This window comes from Xenopus laevis, chromosome 2S (assembly GCF_017654675.1).
Source record: "Xenopus laevis strain J_2021 chromosome 2S, Xenopus_laevis_v10.1, whole genome shotgun sequence".
NCBI classification, from domain to species: domain Eukaryota; kingdom Metazoa; phylum Chordata; class Amphibia; order Anura; family Pipidae; genus Xenopus; species Xenopus laevis.
Genome location: NC_054374.1, coordinates 113,347,076 through 113,370,826, shown reverse-complemented (window position 1 = coordinate 113,370,826; position 23,751 = coordinate 113,347,076). Strand labels below are relative to the sequence as shown.

At 38.5% G+C, this 23,751-nt stretch overlaps 1 protein-coding gene across 1 annotated transcript; it reads left to right on the top strand.

Moving 5' to 3' along the window:
• Positions 1 to 14: 14 nt before the first annotated feature.
• Positions 15 to 13,823, top strand: gpr180.S (G protein-coupled receptor 180 S homeolog; the record flags this gene model as incomplete). The annotated part of the gene is given in 9 exon segments (NM_001096516.1): positions 15 to 284; positions 565 to 723; positions 2,026 to 2,226; positions 2,748 to 2,928; positions 3,011 to 3,060; positions 3,385 to 3,542; positions 7,820 to 8,011; positions 9,849 to 9,926; positions 11,430 to 13,823. Coding segments are annotated over 9 exon segments (1,308 nt in total). The 3' UTR covers positions 11,589 to 13,823.
• Positions 13,824 to 23,751: the final 9,928 nt, after the last annotated feature.

Genomic DNA, 23,751 nt, shown 5'->3' with positions numbered 1-23,751 from the left:
CAGTGTCCACGTAGCAGTGGCGCGCCCGAGAATGCGTTCCACGGGCTGCAACGCCTATTGGTGACGTCAGAAGCCCGCCTGCTTTCGCTGTGCAGATGTGGCGGCTTGAGGTTACACATGTCACCGGGAACTAGGAAATAACAGGGAGCGAGAGATGCTCTGGAGTCTCTTTGTGGTGTTGCAGCTGGTGCACACGGGGCGAGCCAGGACTGTTCATGGGAGCCTGGATAGTGACGTGGCGTGGCACGGCCGGGGGCAGCATATTGTCACCTTCCTATTCCATGGTGGGTACTGGAGTCATGCCATTCACTGCATCATCGTGTATATGTGTCTTTTACACGTAACGCACCATTCCCAGCCAGCCTTTACTCTGCTTACATGTCATCTCTCTCAGCAGCCTGATAACCAGCCTTATTAGTAGTGTCATGGCTCACCAGGTCACTTGGAAAATCAGGGCCATTGCTAAAAAAAAAAAAAAGCAGTATTAGCAAGTGTTTCATTAAAGAAGGGGGTTAATATTTCTGTGGCCTTGCATTATTCAGTGTTTGACTTTGTGATTCTTAGGTGACCAAGCTGTGTTGCGTGTCAAAATCAACAATGTTGCAGCTGCTGCTGGCAAGGAATCTGCCTTATATCTCTACCAAGATGAGCAATGGGTGCAAATACACAGCAGCCTGGAGGAATATAGCTGCCCTGAGAGATTGTCCCTGGCGCAAGACACAAGTGAGCGGAGTTCTTTTATTTCATTTTGCAATGTTCGTAAATGTCAGTAAAACAAATACATAGTAACATAGAAAGTTAGGTTGAAAAAAGACACACGTCCATCATGTTCAACCTTTTTACCTTCCTAACGGCTAGTTTGTCCAGTGTATAAAATAATCCCACTCCTTGTCATTAATAAATTTAACTGTATTTAGTAGTATTTACAGAGTATGGACACTGGAAGCCAGGTGCAGATCCTGGTGATCGGTGCCTTTTCTGTTATCATGGCCTTTTGGGTGAATGTGGTCGGTTGAGATGTGGAGGGGGCCTTTATAGGAGCCCTGTGCTTAAAACACTGGTTTAGTTTTCCTTTTTTAAAAAAAATGTTTTTCAGTGCTTTGTGATAGATATCAGAAAACACAGAATTTTGGTTCCTGAAAATTTTTGTAAGGAACTGTGTGAAAAAAGCTTAACTATTTACCCTGTTTTGGAAAGACTCACATATACTATTATTTTCACTATGGCCTCCTGGAGAGGAATTAGTAGTGAAGCCAGGGAGAAATAAGTGAACCGCTAATTCCATATTCTAACAGTACAGAAGACGCGTTTCTGTTGAAGAATTGCTAGCCTCAAATCCCAGGCCAGAACTCCTCTTCACTGAAAAATGCACCAGCAGTGCCATTATCATTTTGGTCTAGCAGTGAGCAACTTTGAAACATCTAAATCTGTGCATTTATTTGCCGATTTGGCCTACCTTGTGCATTGTTAGAATTATTTTTTTTGCAGTGCAACAGGTAGCTTTCAGATATATTACGAAACATGTATAAGTGATATAGCTTACAAGAATCCATTTTTTTTGTTGTTTCCTAAAGTCTAAGGCTAAAGGCTAGTACATTTGACCAGCTTGCCCCCCCACCACCACATAGGATCTTAGCAAGCAGGTTGATCTTTCCTTGTCATGTCCTTGTCTAGCATTAGCTAGGAATTCTCCGCAAAGGAATAATTCAAACTGAAATGTTTGCAAATATAATATGCAAATAAATAAGTAAGCATAATCCAATTAAATAAACAATATCATAGTCATATGTAAATATTCTCAGTCCTGACAGATTAGAAAAGCAAGACAATTTGGTCAGCATTTCTAATCTTAAAAGACTTCACTTCATTTTTATAATAACAAAGTCTTGACTGTGAATGACATTTCAGTTTCAGCTACTGTGCTGTGTATTCACTAAACAAACAGACCTTATGTTTTTACAGTCCTATATCTTACACAGGAATGTTCTAGGATTCCTTAAATCCTATTTTTTCATTATGTTACAGTTCCCTTAAATCAAACCGAATATAACTACACTCTCCCACAAATGGCATATCCCAAAGCATGGTATGTAATATATGTGGACAAATTTACCTGCCTTGTGAAATATGAAGACCAAAAATCAGATGCTATCACCTTTGAGGTTGCCATGCTGAATCCAGATGCTGCAGGAAATCCATTTGACCACTTTGGAGCTGATGAGTCAGGTACATTTACAGTATAGACATAATGTATAGATGTCATGAATTTATATCACATTACTTTTATCTGGAAATACATGTTATATCCGTTTCTGACAACAGCATGTTTTTTTCTGGCATTCTTTCTGGCACTCTTATGATTCACTTTTTTTCTTTTCAGGCACAAAGATAACAGTACTGTCATGTTTTATGGCATGGATACAGGATCAGTGCAAGTGTCAGCAAAAATCAGTTACCCTAACACATTAATAATTACAATTTGTAGTCAATTTAAGGGCAGGAATAGTTTGTTTCTTGTCCAGTGATAAAATATTAAAGCTATTATCAGTGAATCATTGCACAGGGGTCATTACACTAGCGTTCCTGCAATGGGCCAACTTTCAAATAAAAATGGCTGAATGTTAAATTTCAGTTGTCCATATAGGGCCAGTGTGTAGCACGGACTTTGGTTTTCCTTTATTTGAAATAGGATTGAGTTTCTTCCCCTTTGTTACAGATATTACATATAGCATTCTTTTCTTTTCCAGGACTACATGAATTCTTCTTCCTCCTGGTGCTCATCTATTTTGTGGCTGCTTGTATTTATATACAGGCTCTCTGGCAAATGATGAAGAAAGGTGGCCCAATGCACACAGTGCTGAAGGTTTTGTCAACTGCTCTGCTCTTGCAGGTTGTGTCAGCCTTGGCAAATTATCTGCATCTCTCCAGGTTTGTAGAAATTATAACTTTAATTCTGAGTAACCTTATAACTGCTATTTCTTTGTTGTGACTCTTCTCTGAAATCCCATAGGTATGCTACAGATGGAAAAGGGGCACCTCTGGTTGGAAGTTTAGCTGAACGTAAGTTTTAATTATAATTCACTGGATATGTCAAAGTGGGGTATGGTGAGGTTTGCTGCTAGGAATATGTCTTCACAGTTCTACACAATAAATGCATGTTTCTTTTCTTGCTCTAATACATTGCTTCATTCTTACCATGCTATGTGTAGTTGTTTTACATGGTAAGCATGCTAAGATCCTAACAGTCTACTACAAATTCCTATTGCTCCTGATAAATGTATTATTGTTTTGATCAATATTTTGGCAATATTTTAATTATTTTAACCAGTTGATGTATGCAGCCTTTTGATTTTATTGTTCTTCATTATGTTTATCTGTCAACAGTATGTGACATAGCCTCTGAAGTGCAGATGTTGTACTTGCTTCTTAGCTTATGTATGGGCTGGACACTGAGCAGAAAAAAAAAATCCCAGGGAAAACCCCTTCAGTGGGATAGAACACCAGCATCCACTGGGATTGCAGTTCTTGCTGTCTCTGCCCAGGTATGTATCTGATATTGTTATAGTCCAGCTTTGTCAAACATGTTAAATTAATTAATGGTTTTATGGAAACATTTTATGTCACAGTTGGAGATCAGACAGGTAAGAATCATTCTGGGATTGCTAAATATTTTAATTGTTGCTGACTGTTATTGTGAGTATCTTTGCTGATGACAATCAGCCAATATGCTAACATCCACTCAGTTGTGTGTCTGCACCTGGAGCCACCACTTGGATGTAGACATAGAGCGGCTGTCGGCTCCAAAATACATAGTGCATTTCAATGCCAAAATCCACTCCGTGTGTCGGGTGGAGACACAGAACACCTCAGGCATGAGCAAGGGGCTTTTTATCGGCCTGCATTTAAGTGCAGTGCAAGGTATAGCCCTGTGTGGCCTAAGTCTAATGGTCTGTTGTTCCCTTCAAATATGGTGACACACTGGAAATGTAATTGTGTGAATGTTTTAAGGATTGTTCTATGCTAAACTGCCCTGTCAAGCATGTTGACAAAGGTGCGTAACACCGAAATGTTGCACTGCACTAAACATGCAAGGTGTTCCTTGCTTGCAGCAGTTCTGTGTGCATTTTTTCTACATTTTAATCTCTAACCTTTCAAGATAACTTGTGCTACTGGGTAGTGGAATGAGGATTGGCACATTTACATATCCACTGTGGACATTGTTGCATCAGCAATAATGAATCAACTTATTCTTTTTATTTCTTCATATCATTTAATTGCCATGTTGGTCAATTTTTTAACACATATACCTATAATTGAGAAGGCCATTTGTATTATATATAAAGAGGGACATGATCATCAAGCCAGTTTACTTTTTTTATATGGTCCATTATAGGAGCATCAATAAAGAAGTGCATTTAAAGGGATAGTGACACTTCTCAGGTTTTAGCATAATTGAATTATTCATCAAAATATGCCTATATGTCCTTTTTTTTGGACATATATGACCATTTTCCTCAAGGTGACCTCTTTCTGTGTAAATTGGACATAGGTCACTTCTCCTTTAAGAGAGTGCTGGACTCCGACACATTCTTATGCTCCCTTGGGGCTTGTCAATCAGAGCTTGTAAGGCTGAAGTTAAATGCTTGACTGGCAGGAAAATCTGGCTTATACTAAGTGCCCACACTGGGACAGGGTTTGCAACCTCCTTATCACAGTGCTGCTTTTTCCTTTCATGTTCAGGTATGTGACTATACAATAACGCTCCTCCGCTCCTCCACCGCAATGCAAAACTCCTCTTCTACATCGCTCTGTGCTGCTCATTTTTTTAATGGTGTTTTTAACTTATTCTACCTTACTTGATTATGTGTGGCCCTTATGGGGTGCCTGCATGCCTTCCCTGCATAAACAGAATGAGCTGTGCTACGATCTGTGCAAGCAGGGTCGCCATCAGGGGGTCACAGGGGGTACAGTTGTCCCGGGCCCGCAGGGTTTTTTGTCTAAGGGGAGGCCCGGCCAAGCTTCACTTACTTGATTATCCGGGCCCCCTGCTATCGCCGTGCTGCACAGCAGCTCTGTACACAGAAACTTTTCTCCTATTAAGATTTCCTGTAACCTCATTGGTGCTTTAAGAATATGTCCCGGTAAATCTGCATTGGGATTGGATCCCCTTATCCAATCCCTGTACAGCTTTACCGGGACTTATTCTTAAAGGACCACAAGGGTACAGGAAATAGGAGAAAAGTTTCCATGCACAGACCTGCTGTGCAGCACGCTGAAAGCAGGGGGGCATGGCTAATCAAGTAAGTGAAACATGGCTGGGCCTCCTGGCCCTGGCAAGCAATTTTTAAAAAATTTGGGGGGATCGGGCCAATTTTTTTTTTGTTTTACTTGCAGGTGGGTCCCCTGATCACCAGTGGCTTTTTATAACTTGTGGGGGGGCCCAAGGCCATCAATTTATTTTTTTTACTTGTAAGGGGGCCCTGCCACCAATGTTTTTGAACATTTTTTTAGCACTGATGTCTATGTGGTCTTTTAACTGTAGTGTGGAGTGGGCGGGATCTGGGGTGGTGAAAATTTTGTTGTATGGGGCCCCGTGATTTCTAATGGCGGCCCTGATTCTATCCAATCCTTTGCCAGGGATATTAAATCATCTCCCTTTATAAGGAACAGATAATCATTCGTTTCATTGCTTGCCTTTGATTAAAGGTAATTGCTGGGCTTGCACTTGCCTTCCGAATACAGGAAAGATCCATTATAAAAACACACCTCGGTCTAACATATAATTTTAGTATCATGGACGTGTAATTCCCAGGTAGTGTAGGAAACAGGTCTTTAAAGCTAAACAATGCCTACAGGAATATTTTTTTTTTCCAGATACTACTGTATTTGTATAAGATTTAAGGCAGCAATGCTAACCACAATGCCAACCTTGACTATCGTAGCCAGGGCCACCATCAGGGCCCGGGTCTGAAGGGGGGCCCTGCTGTGTTGCACTATTCAAAATAGCTGGGCCCCCCTTGAAAGCGCCGAAGCCGTGCCACATCTTCTTAAGTCCCGAACAGCCGAAATGCGGAAGTGCCAAACAGCCAAAGACCCAAAGTCACGAAAACAGCCGAAATTGGAGTCCTGAAGCGGCGAAAAGACCCAATGTCACGAAAACAGCGGAAATTGAAATCCTGAAGCGCCAAAAAGACCCGAAGTCACGAAAGCAGCCGAAATTGAAGTCCTGAATCAGGGAAAAGACCCAAATTTGCGAAAGGAGGCGAAGTTGAAGTCCTGAAGCCACGAGTACAATTCTACTGAACACAAATGTGTGTTTTTTTTATTTTTTTAATCCCCTGGCCACCAATGTATTATTTTAATATTCTATAGGCCCCTACAAACTAAAACAAACTAAAGCTCAGGAACAAGCTGTGGTCAGCACCAGGAAGATACACAGGGGACAGGAGCATGTAGTAGGAATCAAGAAACAAACAAAGCAGTATTCACAGCACCTAGGAGCAAGCAAGCGTGACATATCATTAGCAGTGAATCCGTGCAGAGAAGGGGGTTTTATAGTCAGACCAATGGTTTTTTTAAAAATATTCTCTGGGGCCCCCTTTTTTTAACTTCTAAGGGTGGCCCTGGTCACCAATAATTTTTTTTAACTAGTAGGGGGGATCCTGACAAACAATTTTAAAAAGAAAACTTTTATGGGGCGCCCTAGCGCCACAGTTTTTTGTTAACTTATGAGGGGGCCCTGACCATCAATAGCTTTTTATAACTTGTGTGTTACCTTTTTTAGCGCTGATGTCTGTGTAGTCTTTCAAATATGGTTTGAAGTGGGCGGGATTGTTGGTGGGGCGTGCACGCCGTAGTGGGGCCCAGGGGGCCCAAAAATTTTGTTGTATGGGGCCCCATGTGCAAGATTAACCTTTTAACCCCCAGAGCTGGAGTAGATCCTTGGTGCAAGAAACGTCAAGCAGGCAGTAAAGGAACATGCATATATAACTTAGTAAGAGGGAATGAGTTAAAAACATCATCTGAAAAAAAACAAAAAAACCTGAGCAGTGCTGGAGAGGAGATTTTCAGAAAGAGGAGGCTTTTATTTTTTTGCAGGAGTGTGTGCGATAAGAGCGGCTGAAAGCAGTAGTACTCGCCCTTTACTGGAAGTAGTATCCTTCTCCATATGAGGAAGTGGAGTGTTTTTTAAAATAATATATTTATATTTTACTAATTTGTGGGTTTACATCAGTAATTTTGTGATTCATAGTTATTATTGCCATCAAAGTAGAGATCTAAGAACTAAACTAGAGGTGTCAATGTCACTTTAAACAAGCTTAAAGAATATCTCCTCCTATTGGCCATGCTTGACTCACAGGTCTGTGAATCCCTCTGGCTGTATTTGCAACCTGATAGTTTTTTACCTAGTATTTTATGTAAGTATCTTCATCTTCAAGTTCTGCTCTTCAAGGAGTTTAATAAAAATATTAAAATCACAATTACCATGTGTATTAAGTAGTTAGATTAATCATTTGTAATAGACACAAAAGTAGTTCTTAACCAGTGAGGCGGAACCCAACATTGTGTCACCATGCTGTTTAGGGTGGATCAGTAAGTTTATTAAGGTGAAACAATCGAATATAATTGATTATTTGACAGCAGTAAATTGAAGGACATACTTTATTAATTCCAAACCAAGTCTTGGGCTGCAGTGCTGAAGATCATATCTTGTTCAGGTTTCATATCAAATGGATAAGGAACACCTCTCTATATAAATGAATTATGTGATATAATCATCATGTTATACTGTAGTTCACCTGCTTGATTTTTTTTACAGGTTATATTACTGGTTTGGGAGCTGTTTGAAGATGCCAATCACCATAGTTTCCATGCCCATCAGAGCTTAGCAGAGAATCTCCTGATTGCCATGAAGATTTGCTTAGCCATATCTTTAGCCTGTGGATTATATCAGATTATCACTGTGGAAAGAAGCACTATGAAACGGCAGTTCTATATCACTTTTGCAAAGGTGGGTTGTTTCCATAAATGTTTTCTTTTAATGTATAGGAAATTGTTTTATGCACCACTGATGGTTGATATTGACTTAATGTATTATTAGCAGAAGAAGTCCCCATATCTGCTATTATAAGAATAGACAGAATCCATTTTCAAACATCCTGTGTAATTAGGTTCATGTTGTACAAAGTTGTATATAGATGACTGCCATAGATGACGAATAATTGATCACATGTATTGGGCATGCAAATAACAGAATATATATTTTTTTTCAAATTACATTTATTTTCATAAGTAAGCATAGCAACAATCTGCAGCCATATTAATTATATTTTCCATTACTTTAATTTATACATTCAATGTCATGTAGCTGCATGTGGGCAGACTTGCCATGCAGTAAAATACAAACGAATGACAACACATGTGTTAGTAGACCTATTGATCCTTGAATACACAACCTGTATGTAGGTGATTAGTAACAAACAACATTTTATGTAAGCCCCCAGCTCTGGAGCTCCAGTGGGGTGAGAATTCAAATCTGATTTGTGATCAATTTGTGTGGCTTTACTTTGCTGTTTGTTCTCTCTTAGAGTTGTCTTTGTGCTGCTAGAGGATCAACTACTTATTCAGCCCTTTGTTTGTTTGATTGCACACATTCTTTCTGCAGAACTGTTTTTTGTCCAGATATTTATTGGGCATGTTTAAAAATACCATTATGCCTAGGCCGTTATGAGGGCTAAATGATTGGACCATCCAGCACTTTTGCAAATATTCTCTTGTTTGGAGGGTGATCTCTATACAAACAGAAACCCCATTAGTTGTGCTGTCAAATCTGTCCCTGAGCTGCCAGCCCATAGACATTCAACATGGCACTCTGTGTCTTAGGCCTGTAACTCAAACAGGGCATCTTCATTTTTGTCCATGCAAGTTTTAGCCTCCCACCAAAGAAATCTTCCTAATTGTTCCAAAACTACTCAGGGTCATTGGATGATTCTGAAACGCCTACATTCAGGATGTTTAACTATTGCTGTAACGTTCCACGATAGCAGCAACAGGCTTTGTGAAGGTAGGAATAAATGCCCTCTCACAACTCTATTTAAAGCATTTTATATGAAATGTAAAGAAGCTTATGGACCAAAGATAACAGTTGTGAAGGCTTTACTTGATAAAAGCAGTTTCTCCTAGGCCATTTTAGGCCAAGGGCAGATGGAAAGTTGGATCCGCTGCCTGTGTATTTTTTTCAGGCAAAGTGGATCCACTCCATGCCCCATTTCTGGTGAGAAGCTTCAGGCGCATCTTCCACCTATTTGTCACAATTATGGGAATAACAGTGCATTGCGGGTTAAAAATGGCAAGTTAGCATACTTGCACTCCTAAATGAGCCTTTACACCTTCATTGTGTCAGACAGGGTGAATGTGTTAAAAAGTGTATTGTAGGGAAGGATATAACTGTAAATAAACTGGAGCATTAACTAAGGAGAACATTGCAGAAGAGGTTTGGTTAACTTGAGTGACAAACAATAAGACTGATGCATTTCATCCCATCATGTGCTGCAAATTTAATGTTATAAAACAGTTTTGCCATAAACAGCAAAAGCTGGTGTTACTAATGTGTTTCTTAAACAAGCTGCTTTTATTGTCTGTAGTTTCCTTGCTGTAATTTATAATGCATACCTGAATGCTAATGCAAATATGGGTTTTGTTTGTAAGCAAAACTAATGGCTGTTTACACAAGAAATAAAGAACAACATATCCTCCAAACCACTTTATTTGTTTAAAAAATTGCTTTACTTATTTTTCCTATAAATGTCAAGAGACAACCTAAATCTTTCTTTTGTCTCTTTATACAGGGTTGTTTCTTGTGGTTTCTGTGCCACCCATGTTTTGTTGCTATTTCTTTTCTGTTTAAAGAGTATCAAAGAGAAAAGGTATGTGTTTTTTAAACTATAAGCAAAGACTTAATGACCCACTTCATATTGGGTGTTGCCTCTTTTTTTTTTTTTTTCCACATCTTCTCTACAGACTTTAACAGAATAAGCTAATGCTATGCTGACATCAGTTATGCTTTTTGTAAGTGATACTGACACTGAAGGGAAATTGATAGCATTTGATTCAATACGTTTAAAAAGAATTGGCAGCAATGATTTTTGGTCTCTTTAATCAACATATTTTTTTTCCATGCCATCGTTCAGTACTTTTGTCTGAAAACTTGGACAATGTACAGCACCCAGGCATAAATTGATTTTAGAATGTATACATTCTTCCAAAGTAACAGTACGTAATTGTCTTTCTACTCCAAATCAAAGATACTGAAAGATTGTGCTAAAATTTGTCTCAAAGCTGCATTTTACAACAATAATGAGCACTAAGGGAATGCTTGTCATGAATAGGAATGAATGTCTTCTGAACAGTTCCATGCCAAATATGAATAGGATTACAAAAGCATAAAGAAAATAAAAACATAATATGCACAGTGCAGAATGCAATAATAAACACCAAGCAAACAATCCTAGCAGTAAAATATCTCTGGGAGATCAGTGCCTTAGAATGATGTGCAAGGTAGGAACAGACACACAGCCTGCATCAGGGCCCTGTTCTTACTGCCTGCATTGAACAGCCGTGTATCCTGGGGCTATACACTTTACTGATGATTTTTCATCCAGCGATCAGTGCAAAGTACAGCGTCCAGGGGGGCATACGTTCTTAAAAAATGAGCACTAATGGGTGCGCTCTCTTGCACTTACTCCCCCCAGTGATCATGAATGACCCATAAAACATCCTCAATATGAATTAATGTCTTCTGAACAGTTCCATGCCCAGTATGAATAGGACTACAACGCTATGTGGTATAAAGAGACCACAAAATAAAAATACTGAACAATGCAGAGTGCTCTAAAATCACTTAACAAACCAGCATAGCAGTAAAATCTCTCTCAGTGAGATCAGTTGTGAAAAGCCCAGCGTGTGTGTGTGTGTGTGTGTGTGTGTGTGTGCGCTGTTAGTGTACTCGAGCCCTCCTATGCTCCCAAAAAAGTATGTTTGCATGTACCACTTACCTGGGTGCAGGATGGCAGACTAGCAGAAATCACAGGAGGGCCATAAGATATGCATGAGGGCAACCATTTGATCCAAGGTGGCAGGGGCAACCCTGGAGGGCTCCAGATGCAAGGTCAACAGTATACATGGTTTCTAGATGTCTGAAGCTGTCCTGGGTTTCTGCGGTGATATTTATTACATTACAAATAACAGGAATACTAAAACTATCAACTGGAAACAGCAAGGGATTTCAATAAAATTGCAGTAATCAATCATATGTAAAAAGTAACCCATCCAGTAAAATCTATAAATATTGTTTCTTCAAGCTTTTTTAATGTAATGGCTACATGAACTATCATATGCATGATGAAATGTTTTTTTTTTCCCTCATTCAGGTTATTACTGTCGGTGTCATCGTTTCTCAGTCCGTGTCCATGATTATCCTGTACAGACTATTTTTGTCTCACAGTCTCTATTGGGAGGTATCTTCCCTTTCATCTGTCACACTGCCTCTAACAGTATCTTCAGGACACAGAAGTCGCTATTACTCTTGATAACCCAGTAGGTGATGTTCACCAATTAAGGCTACACTGCTCAAATCTTCAAAATTTGGGAAGATTTTTTTTGCTGCCAACTGAAGAGTAAAGGGACCTGAAGATCTAAAAAAAAAGTAGAGTTATGGTAAAGAAAACTACGGAAGCGTGACATTAATAGATCTCATCGTGGAGCAAATATGAGCCCAGATTTAGAAAAGTCCACAGTCATTTCTAAGATCCTTCCTGAATTATTTTGTGTGGCTAAAGCAGTGTTGCCCAAACTGTAGACCAGCAGATACTGAACTGAATAGACCTTAACAGTAGAATGTTACCCTCAAAGGAATCCATTCGATCACCCATTTTTTTAAGATGCAACTAAACTGATGAGTGATGTTTATTTAGCTATAACAATACATACTGTATTTTATATTTGTGTAAAATACGTCCATATATAAGAGGAACATTATTTTGACAAGGCACCTCTGAAAAGGACCAAAGTACTGTAAGAGCTGACTGTTAAAACATTCTCTGCTTTAAAGAGATGATGACAAGATATCGTGTGTGGTTTTTTTTAAGTTAATTATAGTTAACTTATTTTTTCTCTTTTAAAAGGAGGTTGGTATGGCCAGCTATATGAGTGCATTTTGTAACTTATTTCAAGTTTGTAAGCAGCCTTCAACGTTTCTATGGTTTTATGTTGCATGAAAGACTAAGTTTGCATTGGCAAGGTCTGGTTTTAAAGTACTGTGGTCTTGTTGGCTTAGTTTTGGCTAATATGTTTTATCAACTCACATCGAAAAGTTTAATTTCTATGTAATCAATTTAACAACATACTGTATTTGTTTCCTTCCTTGATATCTGTCAAGCTGTGTGTTCCTACAGAGAGTCTACTTTTAAACAGAGCATTAGCAGTAAAGTGTTAGAGCAAGATTAGTGGTAATCTGTCTGATGGTCAGTTTATTTTCCTGCAGCAAGAAAATACATCCTGGATTTAGAGGACCTAAAAATACTTTATGCATTATAAAAGCAAAAGTTCAAATATCAAGGATGACTATGTGTCACTTTCTTTTGATAGTAATGAAAAGCACAGTGATAAGCCCTTATACTGCAATTGTCCCCCACAATGCACTGTTGACCGTTGTTGGTGGTGGGTTATTGTTGGTGCTTCTCATTGCAATGAGAATCAGTCATTTTAGAGGATACTGATCATTTTTAAACTCAATGTATGCCAACGTACTAAAAAGATTATTTTTAGGGAAGTACAACCAGTAAACAATATTTATGGATGGATGTTTAAAAACTCCATTGTGTTTGAGACATCCAGGGGCACATTTACTTAGCTTGAGTGAAGGATTAGAATGAAAAATACTTTGAATTTCGAATTATTTTTTTGGCTACTTCGACCTTCGACTTCGAACCGAATGATTCAAACTAAAAATCGTTCGGCTATTTGACCATTCGATAGTCGAAGTACTGTGTCTTTAATAAAAACTTTGACCACCCACTTCGCCACCTAAAACCCTACCGAGCACCAATGTTAGCCTATGGGGACCTTCCCCATAGGCTTTCTAAGTAATTTCTGATCGAAGGAAAATTGTTCGATCGATGGATTAAAAGCCTTCGAAAAGTTCGATACGAATGATGTAATCGTTCGATAGAACGATTTTTCCTTCGATCGTTCGATATTCGAAGTCGAAGGATTTAACTTCGATGGTCGAATATCGAGGGTTAATTAACCCTCGATATTCAACCCATAGGAAATGTGCCCCCAAATGTTATTTGCTAAAATAAGTAGTTTCCAACTGGAGTCCTGTGGGCTGGATGTAGATGCCAGGACTTGGGACATACCTGGACGTCTTAAATTTAATATATTACAGTTCAGTGTCCTGGTGTATCTGATTCCTAGTCCCTAATTGGCAAAAGCTGGACAGAAGCAGTTTTCAAGATACTTGTAACAGTTCCTGCATGAAAGGGAATATCATTGTCGTTAGCTAGTGAACTAAGTTGTCTGCCCTACATACTGGGGAACTGCACAACATATACTGGGATTCACAGCACACCTGTTGTCTCTCACTGCTAGGTTTCTGTGCACACAATAAGCTAAGCCTTTTGTGGCTGTCTGAAGGAAAATAAAGGGGAAACCTACTTATCGACTGGTTATTTTATTTCATTCTCGACTGGTTATTTTATTTCATCAAAAATCTAATTTGTGAAGTTTATTTTCTACTTTGAATAAACTCAAAATTAAAAAAACCTTGAATGTTTGCTAATTTATGAAAAAATCAGAATGTAAAAAAACTCGATTGAATACAATCATGAAATACAACTTCAAATGTTTCATATTTGTAGGCTTAACAACCTCGAATACCATGAATTTGTCAATTTTATAGGCCTAAAAACTTGAATGTGTACGTTTACAAACTCGAAAATCTTGAATTAGAAAAATGTCTTGAATTTTTCCTAGGACAACTCCTATTGACTTCTAGATGACCTTGCCAGCTTTTCGATTCTGTTTTTTTTTTTTTTTACATTTGAGTCTGTTTTTTGTTTAATAAATACCAGGCATTCAAGTTTTTGAAAATATGACGTGAAATGTGCAAAAAAATTTGAATCGTGTCGAAAATTCAAACCTTGATAAATCGCCCCCTCCCAATATATTATAAGATTCTTAAAGATAACTGTTATAATGATAACATTATAACAATGATTTTTGATTTATTGACCATATATTTGTTCAAGAAAGTGTGTCCACTAAATTAGTTATTATTTCAAAATATAAATTTTGTTGGTTACATTTTGTTTGTTTTCTTAATGGTCATCGTGTCTTATCTCTTTAAGTTCCTGTTGCATTTTGATCCATATAAGATTTGTCACAGACCAGAAGCTTAGAATCTATAGCACTGTCCCAAATGTCCTTTATGCCCAGTGCCATTGATTCTATTCAATCCAAAGCACTAAGGCTAAAGCCAGACTGGGTTGTTTCTCGACCTGTGTGAGTATGCATTGCGTCTCAGGATATGGTTGAAGATACAGAAGAGAGCAGATATTAGCAGAGGGCTCGTTTCTTTGCCTACCAGTCTGACATTAGCCTAATAGGGTTCATAAAGCAGCATTAACATAGGCTTTACGCAAACAATTAAATTGATTATTATGAGGAAATTCCAAATCTATAACGTTTATTTGCTGCAATTTGAAATAGAAAGAACCGAATACTCAACTGAAAACTTCAACCTCCAGTGTATAGAGCCTCTTTTTGCTATTCATGTACCGAAAGAAAGGTTCTGGCCTAATTTTGGAGTAGGACACAACATCAATAAACATGTTTTTTTTTTGTTAAAAAAATAACTGGTTAAAATGGAAAAAAATGTATGAATATAGAACTTAATTTTTGAGCCTGTTTTTTATATGGTCTATTTCAAAGTTAAAACCACGGTAAGTTCATATCCATGTTGAAAAAGACTGACTTAATATATGATAAATATAGGTAACATAGTAACACAGTAAGTAAGGTTGAAAAAAGACACGTCCATCGAGTTCAACCTTTTTTTTTTTTAACTACCTATCTGCCAGTTGATCCAGAGGAAGGCAAAAAAAATCTGAAGCCTCTCCAATTTGCCTTAGAGGGGGAAAAATTCCTTCCTGACTCCAAAATGGCAATCGGACTAGTCCCTGGATCAACTTGGAACCTAAATATATATGCAGGTATTAACCCTTTAACCGCCAAGCACGTACGGCGTACGTGCTGGCGGTTCAGGGCTCAGGCTGCCAAGAACGTACCTCGTACGTTCTTTTGCAGCTGAGCCCTTCTCTCTGCATCGGCGGCTTTTGCCGCCTCTGCAGAGAGTCAGGAGGGTAGACAGCCCCCTGGGCAACGTGGCTGGGGGGCTGTCAAGTCGGATCTGCGACGCGATTGTCGCAGATCCGACTTCAAAGTAGCAGAAGCGCAATGTAAGCGCTGCTGCTGCTGGCTTACCTCCTCCTCGTCGCACCACGCGCCCAGTCACTTCCTGCTGCGCAGTAACTCTGCAGACACGCTGCCAGGAGTCGTCCTTCGGTTCCAGCGATCCTCCTGCTACAAAAACGGTAAGTGCACTTTTTTTTACACACTTACCTGCACTTACACATACCTACAGTACATTTATACACTTACATGAACATTTTAGTAAAAATTTGTGTTTTTTTATTTTTTATTTTTTTATTTTAGCACACTTAGTCGATTTTGTACACTTATTTACACTTAATTACATGTATTTGCACACTCAGACAACTTTTATTAGTGCACAAATATGTATACACAAAAACTCACAAACAGGGTTTTTTTTTGTTTTTTTACTTATTCATTGTACTGTTTGTTTTGCCTAAAAGCATGTTATTTTGACAGCGTGACTATTGGATAATCGATTTCGGCCACTAATTACGCTGCCGGATCAATTATTTTGTTATTTCATTGATTTACGCTATTTTTGTGGTTTTATTGCAATTTTATCCATGCATTATTGTTCCTTATGTATCTTTAGTATAGTTTTGCTGTTTGGTGCTTTGGTATAGAAAGATTTATTTTACTTAGTTTGATTCGCCAGAATATATGCTTTCCAAAAATATATGGGTTTCTGGGGGTCTTTTTACAGTTTTGGGGTCTTATGGCACATAACGCACAGTTGGGGCTCTCTTTTCTGCAGCTTAGTTGGCTAGCGTGAAAATTCATAGGCATGTTTTTCATTTGGGGTCTGTACACGCCACATACTTTGGTAAATCTATGCATATTGGGCATCAAACTATTTAGTAGACCTCTGACGTCCATATTTAGGGTGATTTTTCTTTATACGTAAAACAGTGTGTGTGATAAATGCGGCAAACTGCAACAATTTTAGGCGATTTTCAGAAATGTAAAAACCTCTGCGTTTAGAAAAGCTTTGCAGTTTGGTGTAGAAAGACGTCTTTATCTTTTTTGGATTCGTCAGAATGTGTACTTTCCAAAAATATATGGTTTTGGGGGGGTCTTTGCTGTTAGGAGGGTCTTGAGGCATATAATATGAAGTCAAGGGTCTATGTTCACAGAAGGCGAATCGGCAGCAGAGAAAAATCATATGCACTATTTTCATTTTGGGTCCGCACATGCCAGCTGCCTTGGTATATCAATGCATATTGGGCATCAAACGGTTCAATTGACCCTTGGCATCAGTATTTATGGTGTTTTAGAATTGTATGTAAGAAATTGGGTGAGATAAATGCGGCCAATTGCAATATTTTTAGGCAATTTTCAAAAATGTAAAAACTGTTGCTTTTATCGCCAAATTTAGGAAAGGCTTGCGGCTTGGTACTTTGGAGTACAAGGACATGCATACCCAATTTGGATTCGTGGGAATGTGTACTTTCCGAAAATATATGGTTTTCTGGGGTGAATGCACTTTTTTTTACCTTTGCTCCCCCCAAAACTATGTATATGTGTTGATTTTGCAGTACCTGAAATGACAGACCATATGGGGGTCTTCCTTTTGGGGCCCCTATATGCCACGTGCTTGGGTACATCTATACATATTGGGCATCAAACTGTTCAGAGGACCCTAGGCTTTCATATTTGGGGTGATTTGTCTTGATACCTAAAAGTATGTGGGTAATACGATGCTGCAGGGTAGATATTTTGAGGTGATTTTTGGAAATGTCACCTAAATCACCAAATTTAGGAATGATTTGTGGCTTGGTACTTTGGCGTAGAAAGACATGCATACCCAATTTGGATTCGTTGGAATGTGTACTTTCCGAAAATATATGGTTTTCTGGGGTGAACTTACTGTTTTCTACTTTTGCCCCCCCCAAAACGATGTAAATGTGTTGATTTTGCAGTACCTGAAATGACAACTATATGGGGGTCTTCCTTTTGGGGCCCCTGTATGCCACGTGCTTGGGTACACCTATACATATCGGGCATCAAACTGTTCAGAGCAACCTAGGCTTTCATATTTGGGGTGATTTCTCTTGATACCTAAAAGTATGTGGGTAATACGATGCTTCAGGGTAGATATTTTGAGGTGATTTTTGGAAATGTCACCTAAATCACCAAATTTAGGAATGATTTGCGGCTTGGTACTTTGGCGTAGAAAGACATGCATACCCAATTTGAATTCGTGGGAATGTGTACTTTCCAAAAATATATGGTTTTCTGGGGTGAACTTACTTTTTTCTACATTTGCCCCCCTCAAAACAATGTAAATGTGTTGATTTTGCAGTACCTGAAATGACAGACCATATGGGGGTCTTCGTTTTGCGGCCCCTATACGCCACGTGCTTGGGTACACCTATACATATTGGGCATCAAACTGTTCAGAGGACCCCAGGCTTTCATATTTGGGGTGATTTGTCTTGATACCTAAAAGTATGTGGGTAATACGATGCTGCAGGGTCGAAATTTTGAAGTCATTTTTGGAAATGTCCCCAAAATCACCAAATTTAGGAATGGTTTGCGGCTTGGTACTTTGTAGTAGAAAGACATGCATACCCAATTTAGATTCGTGGGAATGTGTACTTTCCGAAAATATATGGTTTTCTGGGGTGAACTTACTTTTTTCTACCTTTGCCCCCCCCAAAACGATGTAAATGTGTTGATTTTGCAGTACCTGAAATGACAGAACATACAAGGAGGGGTCTTCATTTTAGGGCCCCTATATGCCACGTGCTTGGGTACACCTATACATATCGGGCATCAAACTGTTCAGAGGACCCTAGGCTTTCATATTTGGGGTGATTTCTCTTGATACCTAAAAGTATGTGGGTAATACGATGCTGCAGAGTAGATATTTTGAGGTCATTTTTGGAAATGTCACCAAAATCACCAGATTTAGGAATGATTTGCGGCTTGGTACTTTGGCGTAGAAAGACATGCATACCCAATTTGGATTCGTTGGAATGTGTACTTTCCGAAAATATATGGTTTTCTGGGGTGAACTTACTGTTTTCTACTTTTGCCCCCCCCCAAAACGATGTAAATGTGTTGATTTTGCAGTACCTGAAATGACAGACTATATGGGGGTCTTCCTTTTGGGGCCCCTGTATGCCACGTGCTGGGGTACACCTATACATATCGGGCATCAAACTGTTCAGAGGACCCTAGGCTTTCATATTTGGGGTGATTTCTCTTGATACCTAAAAGTATGTGGGTAATACGATGCTGCAGGGTAGATATTTTGAGGTGATTTTTGGAAATGTCACCTAAATCACCAAATTTAGGAATGATTTGCGGCTTGGTACTTTGGCGTAGAAAGACATGCATACCCAATTTGGATTCGTTGGAATGTGTACTTTCCGAAAATATATGGTTTTCTGGGGTGAACTTACTGTTTTCTACTTTTGCCCCCCCCAAAACGATGTAAATGTGTTGATTTTGCAGTATCTGAAATGACAGACTATATGGGGGTCTTCCTTTTGGGGCCCCTGTATGCCACGTGCTTGGGTACACCTATACATATCGGGCATCAAACTGTTCAGAGGACCCTAGGCTTTCATATTTGGGGTGATTTGTCTTGATACCTAAAAGTATGTGGGTAATACGATGCTGCAGGGTAGATATTTTGAGGTGATTTTTGGAAATGTCACCTAAATCACCAAATTTAGGAATGATTTGCGGCTTGGTACTTTGGCGTAGAAAGACATGCATACCCAATTTGAATTCGTGGGAATGTGTACTTTCCGAAAATATATGGTTTTCTGGGGTGAACTTACTGTTTTCTACTTTTGCCCCCCCAAAACAATGTAAATGTGTTGATTTTGCAGTACCTGAAATGTCAGACTATATGGGGGTCTTCCTTTTAGGGCCCCTATATGCCACATGCTTCGGTACACCTATACATATTGGGCATCAAACTGTTCAGAGGACCCTAGGCTTTCATATTTGGGGTGATTTGTCTTGATACCTAAAAGTATGTGGGTAATACGATGCTGCAGGGTAGATATTTTGAGGTGATTTTTGGAAATGTCACCTAAATCACCAAATTTAGGAATGATTTGCGGCTTGGTACTTTGGCGTAGAAAGACATGCATACCCAATTTGGATTCGTTGGAATGTGTACTTTCCGAAAATATATGGTTTTCTGGGGTGAACTTACTGTTTTCTACTTTTGCCCCCCCCCCCAAAACAATGTAAATGTGTTGATTTTGCAGTACCTCAAATGACAGACCATATGGGAGTCTTCCTTTTGGGGCCCCTATATGCCACGTGCTTGGGTACACCTATATATATTGGGCATCAAACTGTTCAGAGGACCCTAGGCTTTCATATTTGGGGTGATTTCTCTTGATACCTAAAAGTATGTGGGAAATACGATGCTGCAGGGTAGACATTTTTAAGTGATTTTTGGAAATGTCACCAAAATCACCAAATTTAGGAATGATTTGCGGCTTGGTACTTTGTAGTACAAAGACATGCATACCCAATTTAGATTCGTGGCAATGTGTACTTTCCGAAAATATATGGTTTTCTGGGGTGAACTTACTTTTTTCTACCTTTGCCGCCCCCCAAAACGATGTAAATGTGTTGATTTTGCAGTATCTGAAATGACAGACCATATGGGGTCTTCCTTTTCAGGCCTCTATATGCCACTTGCTTGGGTACACCTATACATATTGGGCATCAAACTGTTCAGAGGACCCTAGGCTTTCATATTTGGGGTGATTTGTCTTGATACCTAAAAGTATGTGGGTAATACGATGCTGCAGGGTAGAAATTTTTAAGTGATTTTTGGAAATGTCGCCAAAATCACCAACTTTAGTAATGGTTTGCCGCTTGGTACTTTGGTGTAGAAAGACATGCATACCCAATTTGGATTCAGGGGAATGTGTACTTTCCGAAAATATATGGTTTTCTGGGGTGAACATACTTTTTTCTACCTTTGCCGCCCCCCAAAACGATGTAAATGTGTTGATTTTGCAGTATCTGAAATGACAGAACAAATGGGGGGTCTTCCTTTTGGGGCCTCCTATGCCACGTGCTTGGGTACATCTATTCATATTGGGCATCAAACTGTTCAGTGGACCCAGGATTTTATATTTGGGGTGTTTTACATTGATACCTAATGATGTGTGGGAGATATGTTGCTGTAGAGTGGAAGCTTTGAGGTCATTTTTCAAAAAATTCACCAATTTCTATAAAACATTATAACTTTAGGAAACAATTGCAACTTGGTGGTTTGGAGTACAAAGATATTTCTACCCATTTTTGATTCACCAGAATCTGTTCTTTCTAGTAATGGGTAGTTTTCTAGGGTAAACCTACTGTTAGCGGAATGTTTGGCCTTGAAATCAAAAGTATGCCGTTTGGGAAGTGTTGCTTTGGAAATTTGGTTGTGTACTGCTTGTAGATTTTGAGCTATACAAGTGAGAAATCTCCATAAAACTATATATATTTGGTATTGTCGCGTTCAGGAGACATAGACCTTTCTAAACTGTGTTCTCGTACATAAAATGAATGATGTTTCTGATATATGTGATTGTTCTTCGTGCAACATGATTTTTTTCATTTTATTTGACACTTAGAATCCAATATTTTATTAGAGAAGTAGAATTACACCAAAATTCTTGCATATTGTGAAAGTTCAGGTTGTCCTGAAAAAAACAATACATTGTTTTCCTGGGTTAACTAAAAGACCACCCCAGGAAAGGCCCTTAAAGTGAAAGAGTGCAAAATATCTAAAAACTGCTTGGCAGTAGATGTTCGCATCTAGGACAAAACGGCTGGCAGGGAAAGGGTTAATCTGCATACATAACAAAATAAATACTGTGGTATTAGCATACATTCTAATTTTCCTTTATGCAAATAGTCACGTAAATGTGGTAAGAAAACAATGTTTTGTAAACATTTTCATTGAGGGAAGCCCATGAGTAGTGTTTTTTGAATATTGGCAGTAGGTTTTTTTTTGTTATTTTAGCACCAAAAAGATACATACAAAATCGAAAAAAACATGCCATATAGTCATAAATATATATACATATATAAATTGGAATAGGTCTACACACATTCCTTGACTTACCCCAATAGGCAATATCACACAATGATCATCAGAACTCCCTAAACATTGAAAAAGTTACACTTTTCTCCCTTAGAGCCACTCCCATTACTACCCAGGATTGTATCAAATAGAGAAACCATTAGGGCCTTTCTCATATATTTAGGTTCCTATTGTTAAAGAGTTTCTCCCCGCCAACTCCTCCGACATTTGAGAGAATTGAGATACATATGAATTTTCTTAGGAGATGATGTTTGCACATATTTTGTGACTTGGCGTTAGATTAACTACTATTTAGAGTAGTTTCTAACCAATCCATATGGTAGGCAAAGTCAAATTTAGTTTGCATCATGTCAAGCGATGGGGGAAGATTTGATAACAATGAAGTAAAGCTTTTCTATTGACTGCAGAAACAATATTTGCTAATTTCTTATCTACCTTTGGAACTTTTGTTGTACCGGTATGGGACCCGTTATCCAGAATTCTCATGACCTGGGGCTTTCCAGATAACGGATCTTTCATACATTATCTACTAGAAAATGATATAAACATTAAATAAACCCACATAGGCTGGTTATGCTTCCAATAAGGATTACTGATATCTTAGTTTGTACTGTTTTATTATAACACAGAAAAAGAAAACCGTTTTTAAAAATTTGGATTATTTGAATAAAATGGAGTAAATGTGAGATGGCCATTCTGTAATTCGGAGCTTTCTGGATAATGGGTTTCTGGATAATGGATCCCATGCCTGTATCTCCAAAAATTGCCCAGAGAGGTGTGCGACGTAACTGGATATGTAGCACATATTTGCAATAGAATGTGACCATGTTTATAGCATTTGTTTGCTGTATTTTTGACACAACTGGTTACTAGGGATACACTAAATCCACTATTGTGAGATTCGGCCAAATCCCAAGTTTATTATGATCCCTACTGAAAATGGCAAAGTAAAGGCAGAGATATTGAAGGTAGTGGAAAAGCTGTTTGTGTTTGAGCGGAGGGAGATTTGTTTTGATAAAAACTCTTCTCCATATTATTTTCTAATCATCTGCCTCCAATAGCCCTCAGCTTTATTCCACATGCCACCTGCCTATCACAATTAACTAACATAAATGTACATTTATATATTCTGTATTAATATATAAATATTTTTATATATTCATTTTTTATAATATATTTTTTGAACTTTAGGGATATATATTTTACGGTTCATGAATTCTATGTTACTATTGGGTGCTTAGTAATATATGAATTTATCTTATGTAAGTATGTATACCTTATATAGTATATTACTGTAATATTAATATAGCTTATGTAATATATATTTTTTGCCAAACCAATTTTTTAAAAGGTAAATCGTATAAATGAGTATATATTTTTAAGAACCCCCCAAACATTTTCCCATTTCTGTATTTAACTATTGTGCTTGATTATTAAGGTTTCATTATTTTTCATTATATCTCATAAAGGTACAATCTTTCAGCAAAAAAGACAAGACAAATGTTTCCTTTAATTTCCTCTTCATACTTAACATTCAAGGCCTCTTTTATACTGAAACCCTCACCTACATTGCAGCTCTGATCTCCAAATACACTCCGTTCCGCTCCCTACCCTGTGTTTCTCACCTTTGTCTATATTCTCCTCTAATCGCCTCTTTCCCAACCCAAAAGATTTTTCTCAAAACTTTAATTTCTCTATGGAATTTCTTACCCCAACCTAAAGAATAAAAAGTAGATCATAATGGGGAAGACGTAGAATGTGACTGCTTTCACTTTCTCCGAAAAGTTCTAAAGCTGCCAGTGGTAGCAGGCATTGCCACTGGATTCCATAACAGAAGTGGGATTTTTAAAAGCGTATTTATCAAGTTGAAAGTCAATGTTCATCCATAATTAATACCCCTTTCAAAATCCCATAGAAATGAATGGAGAGCGGCAAAATTTTACTCTAGAGGACTGTGGCCATCTCTAACTTGATAAATATACCCCCTGAAGTACAGCCCCCTAATTTTGAAGCCTATGAAGACCACCTCCACCTCACACTTTTTCATGTGAGAGGTTTCCATGGTAAGCAGGATTGTTTTTCCCATGTTATCCACTAGAGGGAGTTGCAAGGCAGCAGATCACCTTGCTGGGATTTCAGGAGCTCTGGGTATATATAGGTATGTGTATAGTTGTATCATTTCA